Source organism: Rhineura floridana, chromosome 1 (assembly GCF_030035675.1).
Source record: "Rhineura floridana isolate rRhiFlo1 chromosome 1, rRhiFlo1.hap2, whole genome shotgun sequence".
Lineage (NCBI taxonomy): Eukaryota > Metazoa > Chordata > Lepidosauria > Squamata > Rhineuridae > Rhineura > Rhineura floridana.
Window position 1 is genome coordinate 24,396,402 of NC_084480.1, and position 19,532 is coordinate 24,415,933.

The window sequence follows — 19,532 nt, forward strand, 5'->3', positions numbered from 1 at the left end:
GTTTAAAAACACAATGTTTGAAGCTCAACTGGAGTGTATACCATAGACCAGGAAATGTACCTCCAGGTCCAAGAGGATGCCAAGTACCACCAGGTCCAAGTGTGGTTAACAAGCAGAGTCAAAGATCCTATTAGTGGCAAGAAAGCTTCCTTCAAAAAATGGAAGTCTTGTTCAAATGAGGAGATCAAAAAGGAACACAAACTTTGGCAACAGAAATGCAAGGAGACAATAAGGAGTGCTAAAAAGGAATTTAAGGAGCACATTGTTAAAAACCTAAAGACCAGCAACATAAAATTATTTAAATGCATTAGTATTAGGAGACTGTCAAGAGAAGTGGTTTGACCCTTGGATGACAAGGGTGTCAAATGTGTGCTAAAGCACGATAAGGAGATTGCAGAGAAGCTAAATGAATTATTTGTGTCTGTCTTCACAGTGGAGGATATAGGGCAGATCCCTGTGCCTGAACTAACTTTTGCAGGAAGGAGCCTGAGGAATTGAGGCAAATAGTGCTGATGAAAGATGAAGTTCTGAGTTTAATAGACAAAATAAAAACTGACAAATCACTGGGTCTGGATGGCATCCACCCATGAGTTCTCAAAGAACTCGAATGTGAAATTGCTGATCTTCTAACAAAAACATGCAACTTGTCCTTAAGATCTGGCCAATGTAACACCAATTTTTTAAAAGGAATTCAGGGGGTATCTGGAAATGACAGGCCAATTAGTTTAATGTCTCTTCTGGCAAAACTGGTGGAAAGTATAATTAAAGATAAAATAACCAAGCATATATAAGAACAAGCCTTGCTGAAGCAGAAATAGTATGGTTTCTGCAAGGGTAAGTCCTGTCTCACTAACCTACTAGAGTTCTTTAAGAGTTCAATAAGCATATTGATAGAAGTGACCCAGCTGACATAGTATACTTGGACTTTCCAAAAAGTTTTTGACAAGGTACCTCCCCAAAGATTCCTGAGCAAGCTTAAGTTATGGAATAAGAGGAGAGGTCCCCTTATGGACCAGGGTCTGGCTAGTAAACAGGAAACACAGAGCAGGAATAAATGGACAGTTCTCCTAATGGAGGGATTTAGAATATGGAGTCCCCCAAGGAACAGTACTGGGATCTGTGCTTTTTAACATGTTCATAAACAATCCAGAGTTAGGGGTGAGCAGTGAGGTGGCCAAGTTTGCTGATGATATTAAATTGTTCAGGGCTGCAAAAAAAGGGGGGGATTATGAAGAGCTCCAAAAAGACCTCTTGAAACTGAGTGAAAGGGCAGGAAAATGACAAGTGCAATTCAATGTAAACATTGTAAACAATGTAAACAAATGGTCCCAGGCTATGGTCTGAAGGCACATAAGGCCAGCTCCCTGCTGAAGCTAAGCAGGGTCAGGTCTGGTCAGTGTCTGGATGAGAGACTGCTTGGGAACCATATGTAAGCCGCCTTGGGTTTTGTATGCCCTGGCCAATGGGCATTCAGGTTTCCGAGGTACCAGAGAGATGAAGAAGGCAGACTTAGCAGGTTTACTTAAAAGGAGAAAGTTTATTGGGTAACTTTCAGCCCTCAGGCACACCCAACGTAGAACAGACTGCAAGTCTTGCACAGAGCATGACCAGTTCTCAGCTTGGCCTGGGGGTGGCGGTTATGCATATGGAACTGTGTACTGATTTGCTGTAAGAATTCTTCTGATGTGCTCAATACTGCCTTTGGAAAATGCTGTAACTTGTGTTCAATACTGCCTGTTGACTGTGTATGAATAGTGCCTGTTGACTGTGTATGATTTCAATACTGCCTTTTGAAATGCTGTTACTGATTTGCTGTAAGATTTCTGATGATTTCAATATTGCCTTTTGAAATGCTGTTAAATTGTGCTGTTGGCATATCGGTGGGGGATATGAGCTGTTTGATTATTTTTCCCCTTTAGGAATTATGCTGATGGCTTTTTGCAATAAAGTTTCAATGTTTAAGATGTATCATGCTGTGTTTGTTCAATTGTGGGGGTGGTGTGGTGTACCAGCAATTGGACCCAAGCTGTAACCTGAGTCCAGCCTGGTTTTCAGGGGATCAGGGGGTGGTCAGTTACCAGTTGTTGCAATTGGGATCACTGTCTTATGTGGTTTTCTGCCTATGTATCATGTGCTTATATTGTTGGTGTATTATTAGTATGTAATGTGTAATGATTGATACCCCTCATGGTCGAAGGATAGGGCACTGGCCCTCGGGGCATGCACACTGATGTCCCTTGGCCATCTGGGGGTGGTATGTATCGGCCCGTGGGCAAGTTCAGCAGCTATATCAGTAGAATAGCTACTGTCAGTTATCTGATTGATTATTCAACTTCAAATAAGCACTAATTGCTAGAAAAGGCTACATCATGCTGATGCAGATAACCAACACGTCCTGGCACCTTTACCCATCTTTTGGCAAGCTATGTGCTTACCTCACACTTGCCTCAAGCTTAGAAGCAACTGATACACCTGTGCTTGCTAATGATGTTTACATTAACCGTTCCTTAACCCATCTAACTGCATACTTAAATGCTAAACTAGAAAGAACCAAAGCTGGGGGGGGATACAAGCCCCCCTTGCCTACAGACAGCTATCCTACTGATATAGCTGCTGAATTTGCCCACGGGCCGATACAGGTTTCTATCATGAAAAGGAGGGGTTTAAATGTAATAAATAAATAAATAAAAATAAATAAAGTTATACGTATTGGAGCAAGTAAATCTTAACTGCACATTCAGTTCATGGGGTCTGAACTGGCAGTGACTGACCAGGAAAGAGACCTTGGGGTCATAGTGTGTAGCTCGAAGATGTGAACCCAGTGTATGACAGCTGTGAAAAAGACAAACTCCATGCTAGGGATCATTAGGAAAGGAATTGAAAATAAAACTGCAAATATCACAAAGCTGTATACAAATCTATGGTACAACTGCATTTGGAATACTGCGTAGTTCTGGTTGCCCCAACTCAAGAAGGATACTGCAGAGTTGGAAAAGCTCCCCAAAAAGGCAACCAAAATGATCAAGGGGATGGAGCAACTCCCCTTTGAGGAAAGGTTGCAGCATTTGAGGTTTTTTAGTTTAGAGAAAAGGCAATAAGATATAACATGATAGAAATGTATAAAATTATGCATAGCATGGAGGAAGTGAATACACAAAAGTTTTTCTCCCTTTCTCATAATGCTAGAACTTGTGGACATCCAATGAAGCTGAATGTTGGAAGATTCAGGATAGACAAAACAAAGTACTTCTTTACACAGAGCAAAGTTAAACTATGGAATTTGCTCCCACAAGAGGCAGTAATGGCCACCAACTTTAAAAGAGGCTTAGACAAATTCACAGAGGATAAGGCTATCAGAGGCTACCAGCCACAATGGCTATGCTATGTCTCCATGGTTGAAGGCAGTATACTTCCAAATACCAGTTGCTGGAAACCTCAGGAGGGGAGAGAGCTCTTGTGCTTAGGTCCTGCTTGCAGGCTTCCCATGGGCATATGGTTGGCCATTGGGAGAACAGGATACTGGACTAGATGGGCCACTGGCTTGATCCAGCAGGCTGTTCTTATGTTCTTATTCTCCTTTATAGCCCCCAAAGGCTCTCAAATTGGCATATCACAAATTTTATTCTAGTCTGGTGGTATCAGGAACATAAATAACATGGTGCCCCTAAAGTACTAGGATTATTCAGGCGGCATTTCCTGCCCTCCCCCTTGGTCTTCTTTATGGCTGCCCTTCAGCTTCTGCCTACTATTACTTTCTTATCATTATTATTAATTTCTGAGGTCTAGATTATGTGGATTAATTGGTGGTGGTGGTGAATTTATTGAGGGCCTGGCTATGAAGAAAGGCTTGGAGAGGATAGTTTTCTTGTCCCTTCCAACCCAATGCCTCCCGACTATCGTAAGGAAGAAAAACTTGCTGAAGCTGAGAAAGTGAGCCATTATGTTTTTCAGAGCTGTTCCAATTTCTGAACTCACTGCTGGGTTCTTATCTAAAGGAAATATTTCCTTTAGTTTAAGTACTTCCACTGGAAATTGTGGTAATCTTACATTGTAAGAAATGACAGATGCATCTGGCAAGAGCAGCTTGCTCTTACCAGTGAAGTCCCTATGACCTTACGAAGTTTAATATACGGGGGGGTGTTAGCTCCAGAATTTGAGGTTATTCATAGATTCTAAGATTTTCAGGATGGGGGTAGGGGAGGGGGTCCAAACGTTTGGGCACTGAAAACCTTGGCCATGTTTGGCACACACAATCTGAAACAGCAAATGGTGACACTGAAACATCTCTGGATGCACATACACCCACGCAGAAAAAAACACAGTTCAAAATCCAACACAACACCAAAAAGGAAAGAGAATTGGCATTTGTGCATTTTTATCAAACCAGGCTTTTAAGATTAAAAAAAAAAGCTAAATGGAAAAGATGAAGCACTGTGAGGAAGCAAGCTAATATATGCACATGAAAGACTCAAAGAATTGCAATCTTCAAAAAGGAAAGAGCCAAGAACCTTAATGATAGCTGCTAAGTTACTATTATAAGGGCTTTCTTTGTATAGAAAATTACTGAGAGCGATACTATGAATATGTACCAAATGGGGCTATTTCATGTAGTTCCTTAAGATGCAGTGTATGTGCATCTTATCTATACACCCTGTTGAAACTAACCATCTCACAGTCTTCCATTTTAGTGTATGTTGTCCCTGTTAATCTGTGTAGATAGCCAGAGGCAGCAGGAAGTGTTCCAAGCACAACACAAGAAGCATAAGGTGGTATGTTAAGGAATGATAAAAAAGCTCCTATTACATCTGTGGATGGAAAGAGAGATCTTCTTACCTCCTTATTGCAACTGACCACTTCTTTTTTTGTACCAAGAATTATCTACCAGGAGTGATTCATTTATACTTCATCCTTTCAAGGACCACTTTATTTTTGTTTTTTTCCCCTTACTCTTCCTTCTTGCTGTAAATAGTATACGCCAGGGGTGGGAATCTTTTGCTCTAGAGGGCCACCTTCCCTTGGGAGTAATGTGTCAAGGGCCACGTGACAGCAGTGGGCATTGCCTATGCAAAAAGTGGGAGTGGCAACCTCACACTCTCTCAGAAATACAAACACTACACTCTCTCACACGCATGCCCCATTCATCCATTCACTCTCTCACACACACATACCCTCCTGCCATCCATCCATCTCCTCACACCACTCCCTCACTGCAATCTGCATTGGAGAAAAATCTCCCATTCACACCACCTGGAGTTTCTGCCCCAATGCAAATACGTAGCATTATGGGCCTAATCTGCATCAGGATCCTCTACATCCGCAATTTGCACTGGCAAAAAATGATTCATTCGCTTTAATGGATCCTTTTGGGGGGGCATGCAAATTGCAGGCAAGGGCTCCTGGGATCAGGACCACAGCAAGGAGCAAAGGGTTAATGTCCCCGTCCCCCATGCCAGGGTTCTCATTCAGATTAGGCTCCCAGCATCTGTAATTTGCTGCTTTCCCCCTCCCTGCCAAATTAGCATGGATGAGATGGAGAAGGCAAGACCAAGGAAGAGAGGCCCTGGGGTAGGTAGGAAGCCTCCAAGAGCCCCACATCCAGTTGGCGGCGGCGGGGGACAGAGTTTCCCCATCCCTTCAATAAACACAAAGAGCAATTTTAATTATGGGAAAGGTATGGACACTCCCTTATTTTTCATCTCATAGAATGGTATCAGCAGATTTTAATTTTAAGAAGCTAGAAGATGTGACCAGTAACATGTAGGAACTAAATGTATTTATTATGTCTCCAAAAGCAAAAAAGTCACAGATTTTGCCAAGACTGGAGTATAACAAAATCCTATTAAGCACTTGATTGTTCTCACCTTCATACGTCCTGTTCCATGTCTGATGGACAATCTTGTCTCCATCTTTCTTAGTGAAACCATTCTTCAGAACCTCACGTAAGGCCAGAACATAGAGGATAACAGCATCATGGAATCCTTCCACAAACATGTTAACCTACGGGCAAAACAAAGTTTCATTAATATACTGAGCCATAACAAAAGGGCTGTTTGCAAAGTGCAGCAAAATCACAGTTCATACATGCTAATGAAGATCAGCCAGCCATTGCAAAAAATAGAAGTATGTCTGAGATTGTGATAAAACAAAATTTCCAATAATTTCGGCTTATTGATGGAAAATCTACATTCAAACAATACTGTAACACCACATAGATTCAGGTAGGTAAATTCTGGTGCATGTCATTCTTCATAGAATCCTAACATTTAAATGGGCTGGGAACTTCTCTAAGCTTAATGTATTTTTACTGTTACTGCTACTATTATTATTATTAATTGCCCACCCTTTACCAATAGGTCCTAGGGCAGGTTACAAAATCTAAAATAAAATACTAAAAAGAATTAAACACATTTCATTTAAATTACATACAGGGTGGCTAACTTGTGCCCCATGGGCTGCATCCTCTGACAAGAGGTTTTTTGTGAGGCCTGAAATATGTTTTTTGGTCATTTTTTAAAGTTGTTTTTTACATATATATTTTAAAAAATGACTGCTCCTATGGGTCCCCTGCTGTGATGCCGTGATGTTAAAAAGTTTTTTGTCCCCTGCAATTTCTTCCACTTTTATTGTATTTTTTTCTTAAGCACAAAGCTCACACAGCAGAGAGTGAGGACAGGCCAGCTTTTTAGTCTGCTAGTTCAGTCAACATGCTTGTAAAAACTTAACTGGGCGCAGCAGGATGAATTGCAGACTGCCTTTAGGAATCAGTTATGAAAGAGTAGGCAGACATGAGGTCTCCTCCTGACGGCATGCTTTGCCCCATGGGTAGCCAACATGGTGCCCGCCAAATGTCATTGAAATACAACTCCCATCAGTCCCAGCCAATATGGCCAGCATTCACGGACAACGGAAACAGTAGTCCAGAGACATGTGGAGGTCAGCATGATGGCTGCTTTTGCTTTATACAAAACTGAGCCATTAAAACCCTCTCCTGGACACACTCTTGAGTCTACAACAATGTGCTTATACACATAATCCATTAAGGCTATTATACCCAGTGCTGCTCTTCTTCTTTTTGTAAAAAAATGAGGTGCCAGTACTCATGCCTTGATAAAAGTAGTGGGTGCCAGCACAAAATGGTTGCCGTGGGCAACAAATAAAGAGGTGCCGGTACTCTATACTGGTGAGTACCGTCACAAAAAAGCACTGACCACACCTACTTACCTGGGAGTAATAAGCCCCATTAAACAGTGTGTCCTACTTCTGAGTAGACATGTACAGGATCACACTGTAACTCTAGTTTCTCTTGTGAGGATAGCAGTATAATTGTCATTGCGCCAACAGCAGAAATCCTTCAGTCAAAGCTCTACACAGCACACTTCACTGAATATGGAAATACTCTCTCTCCATTATAATGTTTTGGAGAGAGGCCTTTTTTGGACTCCACAGATTAATTGGTTTGCGTAATGACTGCCCTCCCCCAGCTCTCAGCCTGCCTTCCACTTCCACCGGTTCTGGACTTTGCTCAATAGACTCCTCCTCTGCTGGAACATGAACTACAGAATTACCCTGTTCTGTAGCATTTCTTTCCTCTCCCTGCCAAGTTAGCATGGGCAAGATGGAGGAGAAGGCAAGGCCAAGGAAGAGAGGGCCCTGGGGGTAAAATAATAAATAAAAGTCTCCCAACTTGTATGTCTCTTTCGTTAAATGGGATGAGCTACACGAGTCTTCACTTCTACCACTGCTTATTGAAGGGCCATAAGATGCAAAATAAATTATTAAAATAAGATAAGCTGCCATTTAGACAAGGAGGCACAGGAAACAGCACCCCCCGCCAACCTGGCAGTGAGCTACCTAGCTAAGAAGATTAGGTAGCACCAGCTGTTTTCATTTCTGTGGGTTGGCATCTCTTCCTGGGCAGCTAGATAGTCTGCAGCTCCTGGTTCTTCCCAAAATTATTAGAGGAATGATGATCTTAACTGTCCACTCCCCAGGCCTTAGATGTTTACTGAACTAACAAGAAGGAACAGTGTTATCTTTTGGCACTTGAGGATGGCAGTTACATCACTGGAATTTTAGCATTTTATTTATCAGACATTCTGGGTGGTTTTCATATGAAAAACAGTGTCTTGCTCACTGAGGTGGAAGACCTGCAGTTAAGACTGTACCACTTCATTTGACTGCTTCTCTGTTGGGGGGGTGGAATCCCTTTGTATAACAACCTAGCACATCAGCCTACCTTCTCCCTTACATGCTTTAAGAAAAAAATAACTCTACACAAAGAAAACTAGCATGAACGAAAGAAGACTAAGCCACAACACACTTCCATGACATTTTCTGTATGGAGAGGATTATTATTATTATTATTATTATTATTATTATTATTATTACTACTACTACTACTACTACTACTACTACTACTACTACTACTACAACATTTGTATACCACCCCACAGCCGAAGCTCTCTGGGTGGTTTACAACAATTAAAAACATTAAAAACAAATATACAAATGTAAAAACACTTAAAAAAACAATTTAAAAACACATGCTAAAATGCCTGGGAGAAGAGGAAAGTCTTGACCTGGCACCGAAAAGATAACAGTGTTGGCGCCAGGCACCAGGCCACTGAGGCTACCTGAGCCTCAAGTGACAGAGATGGTTCTAGGAGAACCCCTAAGCTACGAACCTGCTCCTTCAAGGGGAGTGCAACCCCATCTAGGACAGGTTGGACATCCACCATCCAGTCAGAAGAACCACCCGCTAGCAGCATCTCAGTCTTGTCTGGATTGGTTGGGGAAGCATTCAGTCATGCAAGCCCCAACCTGCAGTCTGAGATGGTACAGTTTACACATAGGTTTAGCACCGCAGTAAGCTCAGTAGGAGCTTCTGGTTCCTTAAAAAAAAACTGGCCTAGATTTTGGGCACTGAGCCCTTGAAATTCAGCTTTCATTTTACATTGCAAGAGTTGGGCACAGTTAAAATAAACGGTATGATGAGACCCCAAAGAGAGTGCAATCCATTATAAAATTACACAACTTCTGTACACTGTGAACACTTAAGATGATTCTGCAATATTTGTGCCTGCTGATGAGTTCTTATCTCCTCCTAAGGTCAATGGCATTTCCTTTAGCAGTGTATTCTAAAGATTTCCAAAGGGTGAGATGAGGCCACCATGGGTAGCACTGGCAACAGGAGCAGGAAGGAAGTGTGCAAGTCTGCAGCCCCTACACATGTTTGCAGAGCCGCTACTAGGCACTGAGAAGCGGGGCAGTTGCCCCGGGCCCCGCGCTTTGGGGGCCCCCGTGCTTGGCGATGAGAAGCTGGGCTGTGGCAGGGTTTCTTCTCTTCAGCCGTGCAGTCTTGCCATCCGCTTCCCGCTCTTGGGGAATCTCCCGCTCTTTGGCTGTGTGCCTGAGCGGTTTTTCCCCTCTCCGCTCATCAGCTGTGAAGCGGGTGTGAGTGCGGCGCTTAGCTAGCTAATTTTAGGCGGGAGGTTTGAATCCCCTGCCTGAGTGGCTTCCTTGTGCTGCCTGCCACCCGCTCATCAGCTGTGCAGCACGTTTACAGGCAGCGCTTGCCGGCTTATTCTGGGCGGGAGGTTTGAAAGTGAGAAAGAATGTGGGTGGCCCCCAACTATGCTTTTGCCCTGGGCCCCACACATGCTAAGGACAGGCCTGCATGCTCATTGCACATGGAGGTGAGGGAGAATAAACTTTTGCCTGAAAACCAGGAAAGTTTCTGCAAATCGGAATAGTAAGCTGTCCTGGACTAGATGAGCCAATGGTCTGACTCTATAGCCCTCTTCAGGCACTACACATAGGAAGGAGAAGCACCAGTAGAAAAGGGCTGCAGGGGTGTGGTTCCATGTCATCACACAGCTCATGCTGGCTTCCCTCATGTTCTAGTGTAACTTCTGCAGTGGGGGCCTTTCCTAGACATGGAGGCTTCCTGCATCATAAAAACCCAGGGTTCTTAATCGCTCAAGTAGAAAGGGCCCCCACAACACTATTTATTTATTTGTCACATTAATGGGCCCCTCCAGACTGCAAGATTTCACTGAGGCAATAATGGTGCATTAGTGGTGGAGTTATACTGCACTGTCCACACACATTTCCACTTTATTAGTTGTTCTGCAATGCTTTCTGCATGTTACCATATTGTTGCCATCCGGAGGGGCACTCTTGTGCTGCAGTGGAACAAAAGTGGGACAAGAGTTCATGGGATTTCAGCAGGAAACTATGGGACATGCGCCAATTGGCAATGGAGTATATCCCCACCCCAAAATTTTGCAGGCACAAACAGTATTGGAAGTGGGGTCACAGATAACCACCCCAACACCATCATGAGCATAAACCGTCATGAATGCACAATGAAAGGAACATTTGGAAAGGCCACATATTTACTCCAAGGAGGTCAAGGTGGTATATACTGTATGATTCTTCCCCCTTCCCATTTTATCCTCACTGCAATGCTATGAGGAAGGTTAAACTTAGGACTGGCCCAAGGACACTCAGTGAGCTTTATGGCTGAGTGGGGATGCAATGAAAGGGGCAGGACTAAAGACATGGCCCTATCACCATTTTCTACGCGCACTGCCCATTTGTGGCTATAACTCCCAAAGAGGGCTAGTATTAGGCCGCTTTGAAGATGCCCATATGCAATGTAGATGATACTCAGCAATAGGGTTGCCAGGTTCATGGCCTGGGACTGATCCTGTATCTTTAGGAGAAGAGAAAGTCAGCCAAGTGCAGGTGTTCTTGCAACACCGTAATGGGAAACACCACAAGGTGGAATTCTCCCTCCCCCCTCCACAACTTTTAAAGATACAAAAGACCTCTTGGTTGCCAGGCTCCCTGTTTCCATTAGATGCTAAGAAAGTCTGTTCCAGTGAAAACTCTCCTGAGGGCAATGAGAGCTTCTGAGCACTGTGAACCTTTACAGCCCGGCCTCCAAGAGGTCTTCTGTATCTTTCAAAGTTGTGCAGGGGGAAGGGAGAATTCCACCTTGTGTTTTTTCCCATTACAGAGTTGCAAGAACAACCTGCACTTGGCTGACCTTCTCTTCTCCTAAAGATACAGGATCAGTCTCAGGCCATGGAGCTGGCAACCCTACTCAGCAAAAAAACAATAGCTGCAAAGGAGTAATGCTCATTTTGGCAAAGCCGTTTTTACCACTCACTTCAGCTCAGCTCCCTCACGTCACATTGCAGGGCATAACAAAAAGCCTTTGGAAGTATCAAATCTTATTTGAAAAAAGAAAAAGCGTATAGTCACATTACTGCTTATTGCTTTTGGCCTCCCCCATACTTGTATGAAATCCCCATAAAAAAACTACAGTGAATTTAAATAAACTCTAATGAAACATTATGGTGGTTAAGTCATGCATACTGGTATTACGGTTTCCTGAAAGGGCTACCACTTGACCACAGAACACACCAATACTACAGCATTACATTTAAAGACATATGAAAGATTACATTTGAGGGGAATGGCCAAATTACAGCTACAAACTGCTCAGAACTTCAAAAACAATCTTAATTGCAGCTACAATATGCATTTGTACTTGTACTTTTTCAGATATAAACTACTAACCTTCAGGCACTGGGCTGTGACACACAAGGGCGAAAATGGGGGGGGGAGTTCAACATTTACTCAATTTCCTACAGCCACAGTCTGTTCTTTTGATGCAGTATACATCTGTAGAAGAGCACTACAGTAAAAACAGGGGCTATATATCACAATGGCAAATGTCTTACAAACAAGGAAGCAAATTCCCTTCTCCACGAACAGGATATCTTATTAGGGTTCTCCATTGTATCCTTTTTTTACCAAACTCTTTTTGAAGTGATGAGCCATAAAATAAATGGCTGTAAGCTCCTAGCAATGTTTGCTTGCCAGCTCACAATAAAACCCATAAATATAACCCCACAAACACACACACCAAAAGTTTCTCATATTGTCTTCTCTGCTATTGAAAACCAAATTACCGCTTCACTGGATTTAGGACCACATACAAAGCCAATGGGAGTGTTTAAAAAAAGACGGAATTAAATAGGCTGTGAATCTAGCTCTAGGAGAGACAAGCCCCTTGGCTCTGCATCAGACATCTCATTCCTTCCACAATTAAGCTGACCTCACTTTTTGTAAGGAAGTGCAAAGGAAACCCAGGTTTGTTCTATTTATTCTGATTGAAGCCAGTCATACCCAGCAAAGTTCACAAGCAAGGAATGTTAGTGGTATTCACCTCTTGTTCATTCCAAACCCTTGTCAATCAGATGTATAGTGAAAAGGAGATTAAGTTAGGTTAGGCTAAGGCACAGCTGAGGAGCCTGTAGCCCTCTAGATGTTGTTGGACTCCAACGCCCATGGTCCATTGGTTAGGTTTGATGGGAATTGTAGGCTGGCATCATCTGGGAGGCCACAGTTCCCCAACCTTGGCTAAGAGGCGGTGACTGATCAAAGTCACCCAGTGAGTGTCATAGCTGTGCAGAGATTTGAACACAGGTTCTCCTGATTCTGTCTATCCACTAGGAACTAGTGGTGGTAATAGTAATAGTTCTGCTTTTCTTTGACTAAACCCCCCTATATTCTGTACCCAAAATGAGCTTTCTACATAATTTGTTCATGAGTTATCACACATCCACATGTCGGCTATCTTGGAAAACACAAATGTGCACCAACATGGTCCTGAAACACATATGCACTTCAAGATTCTCTGCACATCTAACAAGGGTCTATGACAGATCTTGGACCACTGGGTTTTTAGTCAAGTGGTGCACCAAACAAGAAGCTGTGGTAGGCCAATATAACAGGAAAGCATGGAGGGAAGCACCCAAAAATACTTGAACCAAACAGATGGGGCCTTCAAGGTGCTACACCAGCAAATTGCAGGACGTGGAGCTTCAAAGGCAGAAAGAGATGTGGTGGGAAAGCTTTAGCCATATCCTGTTCAACGTCATGGGCCAGTTTGCTTCCTTTTCTGTGTGTAATGGTGCACACAGAAAACACGCATCTTAAAAACACACCACTATGGCTAATGGAATGGAAATGGACTGCCTTCAAGTCGATTCTGACTTATAGCGACCCTATGAATAGGGTTTTCATGGTAAGTGGTCTTCAGAGGGGGTTTACCATTGCCTTCCTCTGAGGATGAGAGGCAGTGACTGGCCCAAGGTCACCCAGTGGACAGGGACAGTTTATGAGTCACTACCACGCAGAAATCACATACACAGCACCCACACTACTTCATACCAATGTCTCCTCCATGCAACTCTAATGGTGGCATCACACACTCCTGATGTGATTGTGCGGCAGCTGCCTTCTCTGTAAACTGGCCCTAAGAATTCCAAAAGCCAGAGCACAGGAAGTATGCACTGATTAAAATAGATCTGATAATGTAAGTGCTTCAAGTAATTAAAAACGATGGGTGGACGACAATTACTTTCTGCATTTTAAAGCAAACTGACTTAATTTGCACCTCCTGGAACATGATTATCTTTGGATTTCAAGCTCCACTGAATTTTGAGACACAATTCTAAAAATGTATCAAAATGCATTAAAATGTGTACTTTAAGGCTAAAGTTTGTTTAGAAAAGTGTACACTGACATAAAATATGTATTTAACATGTATCTTGTGATTAAATCTTTAAATATGCATTTCACACTCTTAAAAAATCAGAGTCATGCAGAATCAGGGCAAAATGGATTTATGAATGAACACTTGTGAATCTGATATGGAAGGAAAGTAGATGGATTGTTCCATCCTGACTCAAAGCGTATCGGCACGATTGCTTATGTGTTATCCTTCCAGTTTGAGGCTGCAGTGCAAAAGCTACCAATTGCATCTGAAATACAGATGATCAGAAGTTTGGGAGCATAGAAAAGTTATTTATAAAGTCTTACATGAGACCAAGGTAATGGTCTGAAGGTGCCAAGGATGTTCCATTACACTTGCTGGGAACAGCATTTATGCGCTTCTTGGAGAAAAAACAGGATGCAAATATAATCAAACTAGTTTGGACTGGCTTTTAGTAGATGGGGACTAAAAACTGATATTCAAATGAAAGACTTGGAGTTTGTCAGCTTGGGGGCGCCGGGCGGGGTGTACTTTTAATTGTTAATTTTGTTTAGCCAACACTGTGACTTTGGGGCAGGACTGGATTAATTCAAAACCCTGCCCAAATTAATAATCTCAATTTTATTAGGAGCCCAGGATTCAAAGCCACAAAAACTGAGTTGGACCTAGCTTTGCAAATATGTGTGATTTAAAGGAGATTTATATTGCTTTAAAAAGGATTAGACACAGTCATAGAGGATAGGCCAATCAACAGCTATTAGACATGGTAGCTAAATGAAACCTCTGTGTTGAGAGGCACCCTATCTCTGAATACCAGTTGCTGGGGGAAATGGCAACAGCAGATGGCCTTTCTACCCTACTTTTGTGCTTCCTAGAAGCATGTGACTGATCACAGCTGAAAACCATATGCTAGATAGGGTTCCCAGGTCCATGGCCTGAGACTGATCCTGTATCTTTAGGAGAAGAGAAAGTCAGCCAAGCGCAGGTGTTCTTGCAACTCTGTAATGGGAAAAACCACAAGGTGGAATTCTCCCTTCCCCCTGCACAACTTTGAAAGATACAGAAGACCTCTTGGAGGCCGGGCTGTAAAGGTTCACAGTGCTCAGAAGCTCTCATTGCCCTCAGGAGAGTTTTCACTGGAACAGACTTTCTTAGCATCTAATGGAAACAGGGAGCTCAAAACACACAGCTTTTCATTACAGAGAACCAAACCACAGAATGGACTCAAATATCAATACAGGTCCCTTCATTTGGAGTACAACAGATGTTCAGTACCGTGGGCTACATCTGAAATATACTGTATATGACAGAACCACTTCTACTTTGCATATTTTTTATTTCATATGTTGCGTTGCTTGTACTACATTTTCATGAATGAAGCAGATGCCAAAACACCATCCCTTGCCAAAACTTTTAACTTCAAACAGGAACAATACATGGGTCCATAATACGACTTCATCAAAACAAATTGAGCTTCTTTTTGCCATCATAGTTTTCAAACGTACAATTTCAAACATAAGGGCTATAAGCCTATGATGCAATCCACATTTTATTAAAGCTAAAGACCACTGATTTTAATAGATTTGGACCCCACATGTCGCAAAAATACATCTCAAGTAGGATCCATTTGTTGCCTACTACTGAATTTTATCTATTTTGTACCATAGCATTTGCAGTGCTTTCTGAGGGTTCCACAATAAGTTCAGTGAATTGAGTTGATACACACACATTCACTTAAGCATGCAGAAAGGCGGCCTACATGAAAATGATTGGGAGGGGCATGTCTATGCATGTATTATGATGGCTTTTCCAGCTCTCTGCCAAGGTTAGAGGACCTCCTGAAGCAACATTTTACTAAGCAAAGAGAATGGCACTAGAAGTAAAAATACACATATATTTGCACAGTCATCTCTGCATCCTGGCCTATGTTTCCAACTTTCACTTAAGCCTCTTTTTATAACTATCCCTTTAAAGGTTACATAGGTTGATTTCACTCTTCTAACACATGGGACGTAAGAACACTGGGGATTATAGTCCTATGATTTTATGAAAAATCAGATCTATTCTTTTGGCCCTGTCTACATGCAATAAAGCATTCCAGTAAACTATTTCACAAATCCCGACAGGAAACACTTGTGCTATACTTTCTGCAGCTCCCTCATTACAGGCATTTTTTCAGGGGGCTGTGAGCAAATTCCTTGAAGGACTAGCCACAGGGCTTTCTTCCAAGAACTGAAACATTACAATGATCATTATCCTTGTTAACAATGTAAACGTAGTAGGAACTGTGTAGCTCCCGCCAGAAGCAGCAGCTTTGCATTCCTTCCTCTCTCCTCCATAACATCAGGTACTACACGACACATGAGCTGACGTTACTCATCCACAGGTAGTAGTACGTGCAGTGGAGTGGAAGTTGGGAAACTCACATCATGATGATGTGCTGTTGCATGTTTTATACTACAAGGCGTTAACAGGAGAGGAAGACTACCCAATGGGCTCTTGCTTTTGGTGGTGAGCACATTGCTCCTAAAACTTCCTGTTTTGGCACCTAGTCACAATAAAAGGATTCCCACTGGGAGGGGAAAAAATAATCCTGTTGTTCCCCAGATAAAAGGTTTTGTATTCTGGGGGTAAATGCTCAAATGCCCATGATTAATGCAAAACCCCCAAACCTGTTGAGACCCCTATCTAAAACAGCTTTGTTTTTTTGATTAACACAGGGAAAGTCTCTTTCCATATGTGTCCTTCGTTGTCATTTAAAATCGACTGCTGAAGTCATACTTTGGATTCCATTTCATGGGCAGGGCTTCTTCTGTCACACCTATTGGCTGTTAGGCTTCCTTTAGGCACCTAGCTGGCCACTGTGAGAACAGAATGATGGACTAGATGGGGCCTTTGGCCTGATCAGCAGGGGTCTTCTTACGCTTCTTAGCCCTGTCGCTTTGGAACTGCCTTTTGAGAGGTTCACACAGCTGCCTCCTTACTGGCTTTCCAAAAGCATGTCGACACTTTCTTGTTTCGGGGGGGGGGGGGAGCTTGAGAACTGAGGATTAAGAACTGACAGCTACTATGTTTTTGATCTGCATTGTTTTACTGGAGGATTTTTTTTAATGCTGCCACTGATCTTTTATTTGGGGGGATTTATTTTGTGTTGTGTTATTTTATTGTTAGCTTCATTTTAATTTTATGAACTGTGATTTTTTTAATGACTATTAGAAATCCTTCAGTTACAGCTTAATCTACACCCCAGCATTAAAGCAATCTTATTATAAAATTAATTCTAAGCCTCAGCAATACCTTATAGCAGGAACGGGGAACCTGTGGCCCTCCAGATGTTCCTGGAGTACAACTCCCATAATCCCAGATGGTTGGCCATGCTGGCTGGGGCTGATGGGACTTGCAGTCCAACAAGATCCACAGGGCCACAGGTTTCCCATCCCTGACCTATACCAATGTGTTGTATATACTACCAGGTTAGTTTCTTTACTCATTATTAACTGTCAGGGTCGTGTGACAATGGAGCCAATGACCTAGGGAGGTGGTGGGCTCTCCAACACTGGAGACATTTAAGAGGCAGCTGGACCTATATACCTATATACCTATCGGGTATGCTTTAAGCCAGATTCCTGCACTGAGCAGGGGATTGGACTCTATGGCCTTATAGCCCCTTCCAACTCTATTATTCTGTGATTCTATGAAATTTCCTTCCTAAGGCTTGCTCTAAATATCTCCAAGTGTTGCATTCACAGGAAAATATGTCAAGGTGTGGAGGATGGTGACACAAGAATGGTCCTTCTCACTGGTGGCCCCCCGCTTTTGGAACGCTTTCTGCACACCTGGCACCATCATTATCTATCTTTAGGTGCCAGGCAAAAACATGCCACTTCTCCCAGGCATTTGGGTCTTAATTTTTGGAGGGTTTTTGACATTGTAGCCTCTTTTAGGGGGTGGGTTGTTCCACCACCTTATTCATGTACTGTTTTTTTAAAAACTTTTTATTTGTGTTAGTTCTATATTGGTTTTACTCTTTTTATCGTATGTCGCTTTGGGTTCATTTATATGAAGAAAAGCGACAAATGAATTTAATAAATAAAATAAAAATTCCAACTGGGGATAATATGCTTAAAAAACCCATAAATAATACTGATGGATCTAAGGAAAGTTAGTGGGTTGCTAAATGACTACATGCAACACTAAACTGACCTAAGAATGGGCCTGGACAGGGCAGATATTGTTTGTTTCAAAATGTCCATGTAATTTGGAGACAAAAATGCAGTAAGAGCCCGTAGCACTGGGGCATAAAGAAAACAAAGGAGGAAATTATTTTCTTCAATATCGGCAAACATCAGATAGCTCGGGCTTAATCTTTCTAACAAGGGCTAGTGGGAAAGCTCCACAATGTCGCGCCACAAACTTCTGATTAATAGTGGATTGATTCTATCAGCAAAAAGTAAGCTGCCATGTGAATGCAGTTTTTCTGGTCACCAAAAGCAAACTGCTGGTTTGCTTTTAGTCTTTGAAAGACAATTAGCAAAGCACTCCAGATACTGAATAGGTCTATTCATTTGTACAAATTATTCCCTGGCAGCACCCTACTTATTTCCTCTCCATTCTCTTCTGGTGAATTTCAGAAAGGTCACAAAAGCCTGCCTGTCATTAATCCTACTTGGCTGGTTGGGGGGAAAGGCAAGTGGTACACACACCATTGAATATGCTACATTTTTCTTTTTCAGATATTTTACTGAAGCACTTAGCAATCTTCTGTCGCCTCTGCTCTCTGTAACTGTGGAGTCCCAATTAATGGATAATGTTTTTGTGTACACACACATGTGTATGTGCATGAGAGACAGAAGTTAGGGAAACTGGAAGACAGAACATATTGAAAAATTTGGCATAGAAATTATGGATCAGCTGATGACCATTCTGTTTTCTGCTGCCTCCCATGTAGCTTTTGTAGACAATCAACACAATACTAAAGGGTTGCTTCAGAGGGCTGCTGATGCCTTCAGCTCGCATTAACAAATGCTATCTAAGAGAGTCAGAATACCTGATAAATATAATTCATTTAAAACGTTGTTTCACATTCTTTGGGCAAGAGAAGTTATACACCAAACAAGGCCTGTTCTTCATTCTCTCCATCACTATTGTTGAGTGCTGAGGAAATGCCTCTTAGGGCGACAAAACTCTGATCCCACCAAACAGTGCAACCCCCTCTGTCCAACCAACCTTATTGGAATGTTTGTTAAATTAGTTAATTTCCCCCTTGCTTTAAATGAGAAGAAAAAACAAGCTACGGGTGGCCTTGCTAACCTCAAAAGGCTAAATAGCCAAGGTTATAAAATCATCCCAGCTCAGAATACTGGATCAGAAATAAAAGCAGCTTGTATTAAATTTTACCCCCAAACCAGTAACAGAGGTAGCATTAATAATTTGAAAAGCAAAGCCTAAGCCAATTTCCTGCAAGAGAGCAGAATCAAAAGTGGACTGTGCCTGAACTTTAACTGGAAAACAATTTTTTAGTAAACTAGGTATGTCTGGATCTATTTTTACTCTAGGGTTGTCCTTACTTTTTACAGGCATTGTAACACTATAATGTGTACAAACTTAGTCAAGCATTAATTTTGTCATGCATATTCAAATCATACCCCTCTTCAGCATTCAAGGTGATGATGATGGACTGCCTTCAAGTCGATCCCGACTTATGGCGACCCTATGAGTAGGGTTTTCATGGTAAGCGGTATTCAGAGGGGGTTTACCATTGCCTCCCTCTGAGGCTGAGAGGCAGTGACTGGCCCAAGGTCACCCAGGGAGCTTCATGGCTGTGTGGGGATTCGAACCCTGGTCTCCCAGGTCGTAATCCAACACCTTAACCACTACACCACACTGGCTCTCATTCATACATTACGATATTTAGGGTCTGGGGGTTTTATGCTCCAAATGGTGGTTTTATAGCATGAAG

At 42.4% G+C, this 19,532-nt stretch overlaps 1 protein-coding gene and 1 long non-coding RNA gene across 3 annotated transcripts in view; both read right to left on the reverse strand.

Moving 5' to 3' along the window:
* The window catches only part of NPR3 (natriuretic peptide receptor 3), an 81,048-nt gene that overhangs the window by 23,890 nt on the left and 37,626 nt on the right, over positions 1-19,532 (reverse strand). For both annotated transcript variants that reach the window (XM_061615878.1, XM_061615868.1), the window contains exon 4: positions 5,862-5,997. In XM_061615878.1, the coding sequence (XP_061471862.1) occupies positions 5,862-5,997 (136 nt within the window). The remainder of the gene's footprint in view (positions 1-5,861; positions 5,998-19,532) is intronic.
* LOC133379848 (uncharacterized) lies at positions 10,036-12,134 on the reverse strand. Its single transcript, XR_009761288.1, has 3 exons — positions 11,985-12,134; positions 11,590-11,694; positions 10,036-10,184 (listed from the first exon to the last, which is right to left on the reverse strand). It is a non-coding gene; the product is annotated as an uncharacterized LOC133379848 (long non-coding RNA).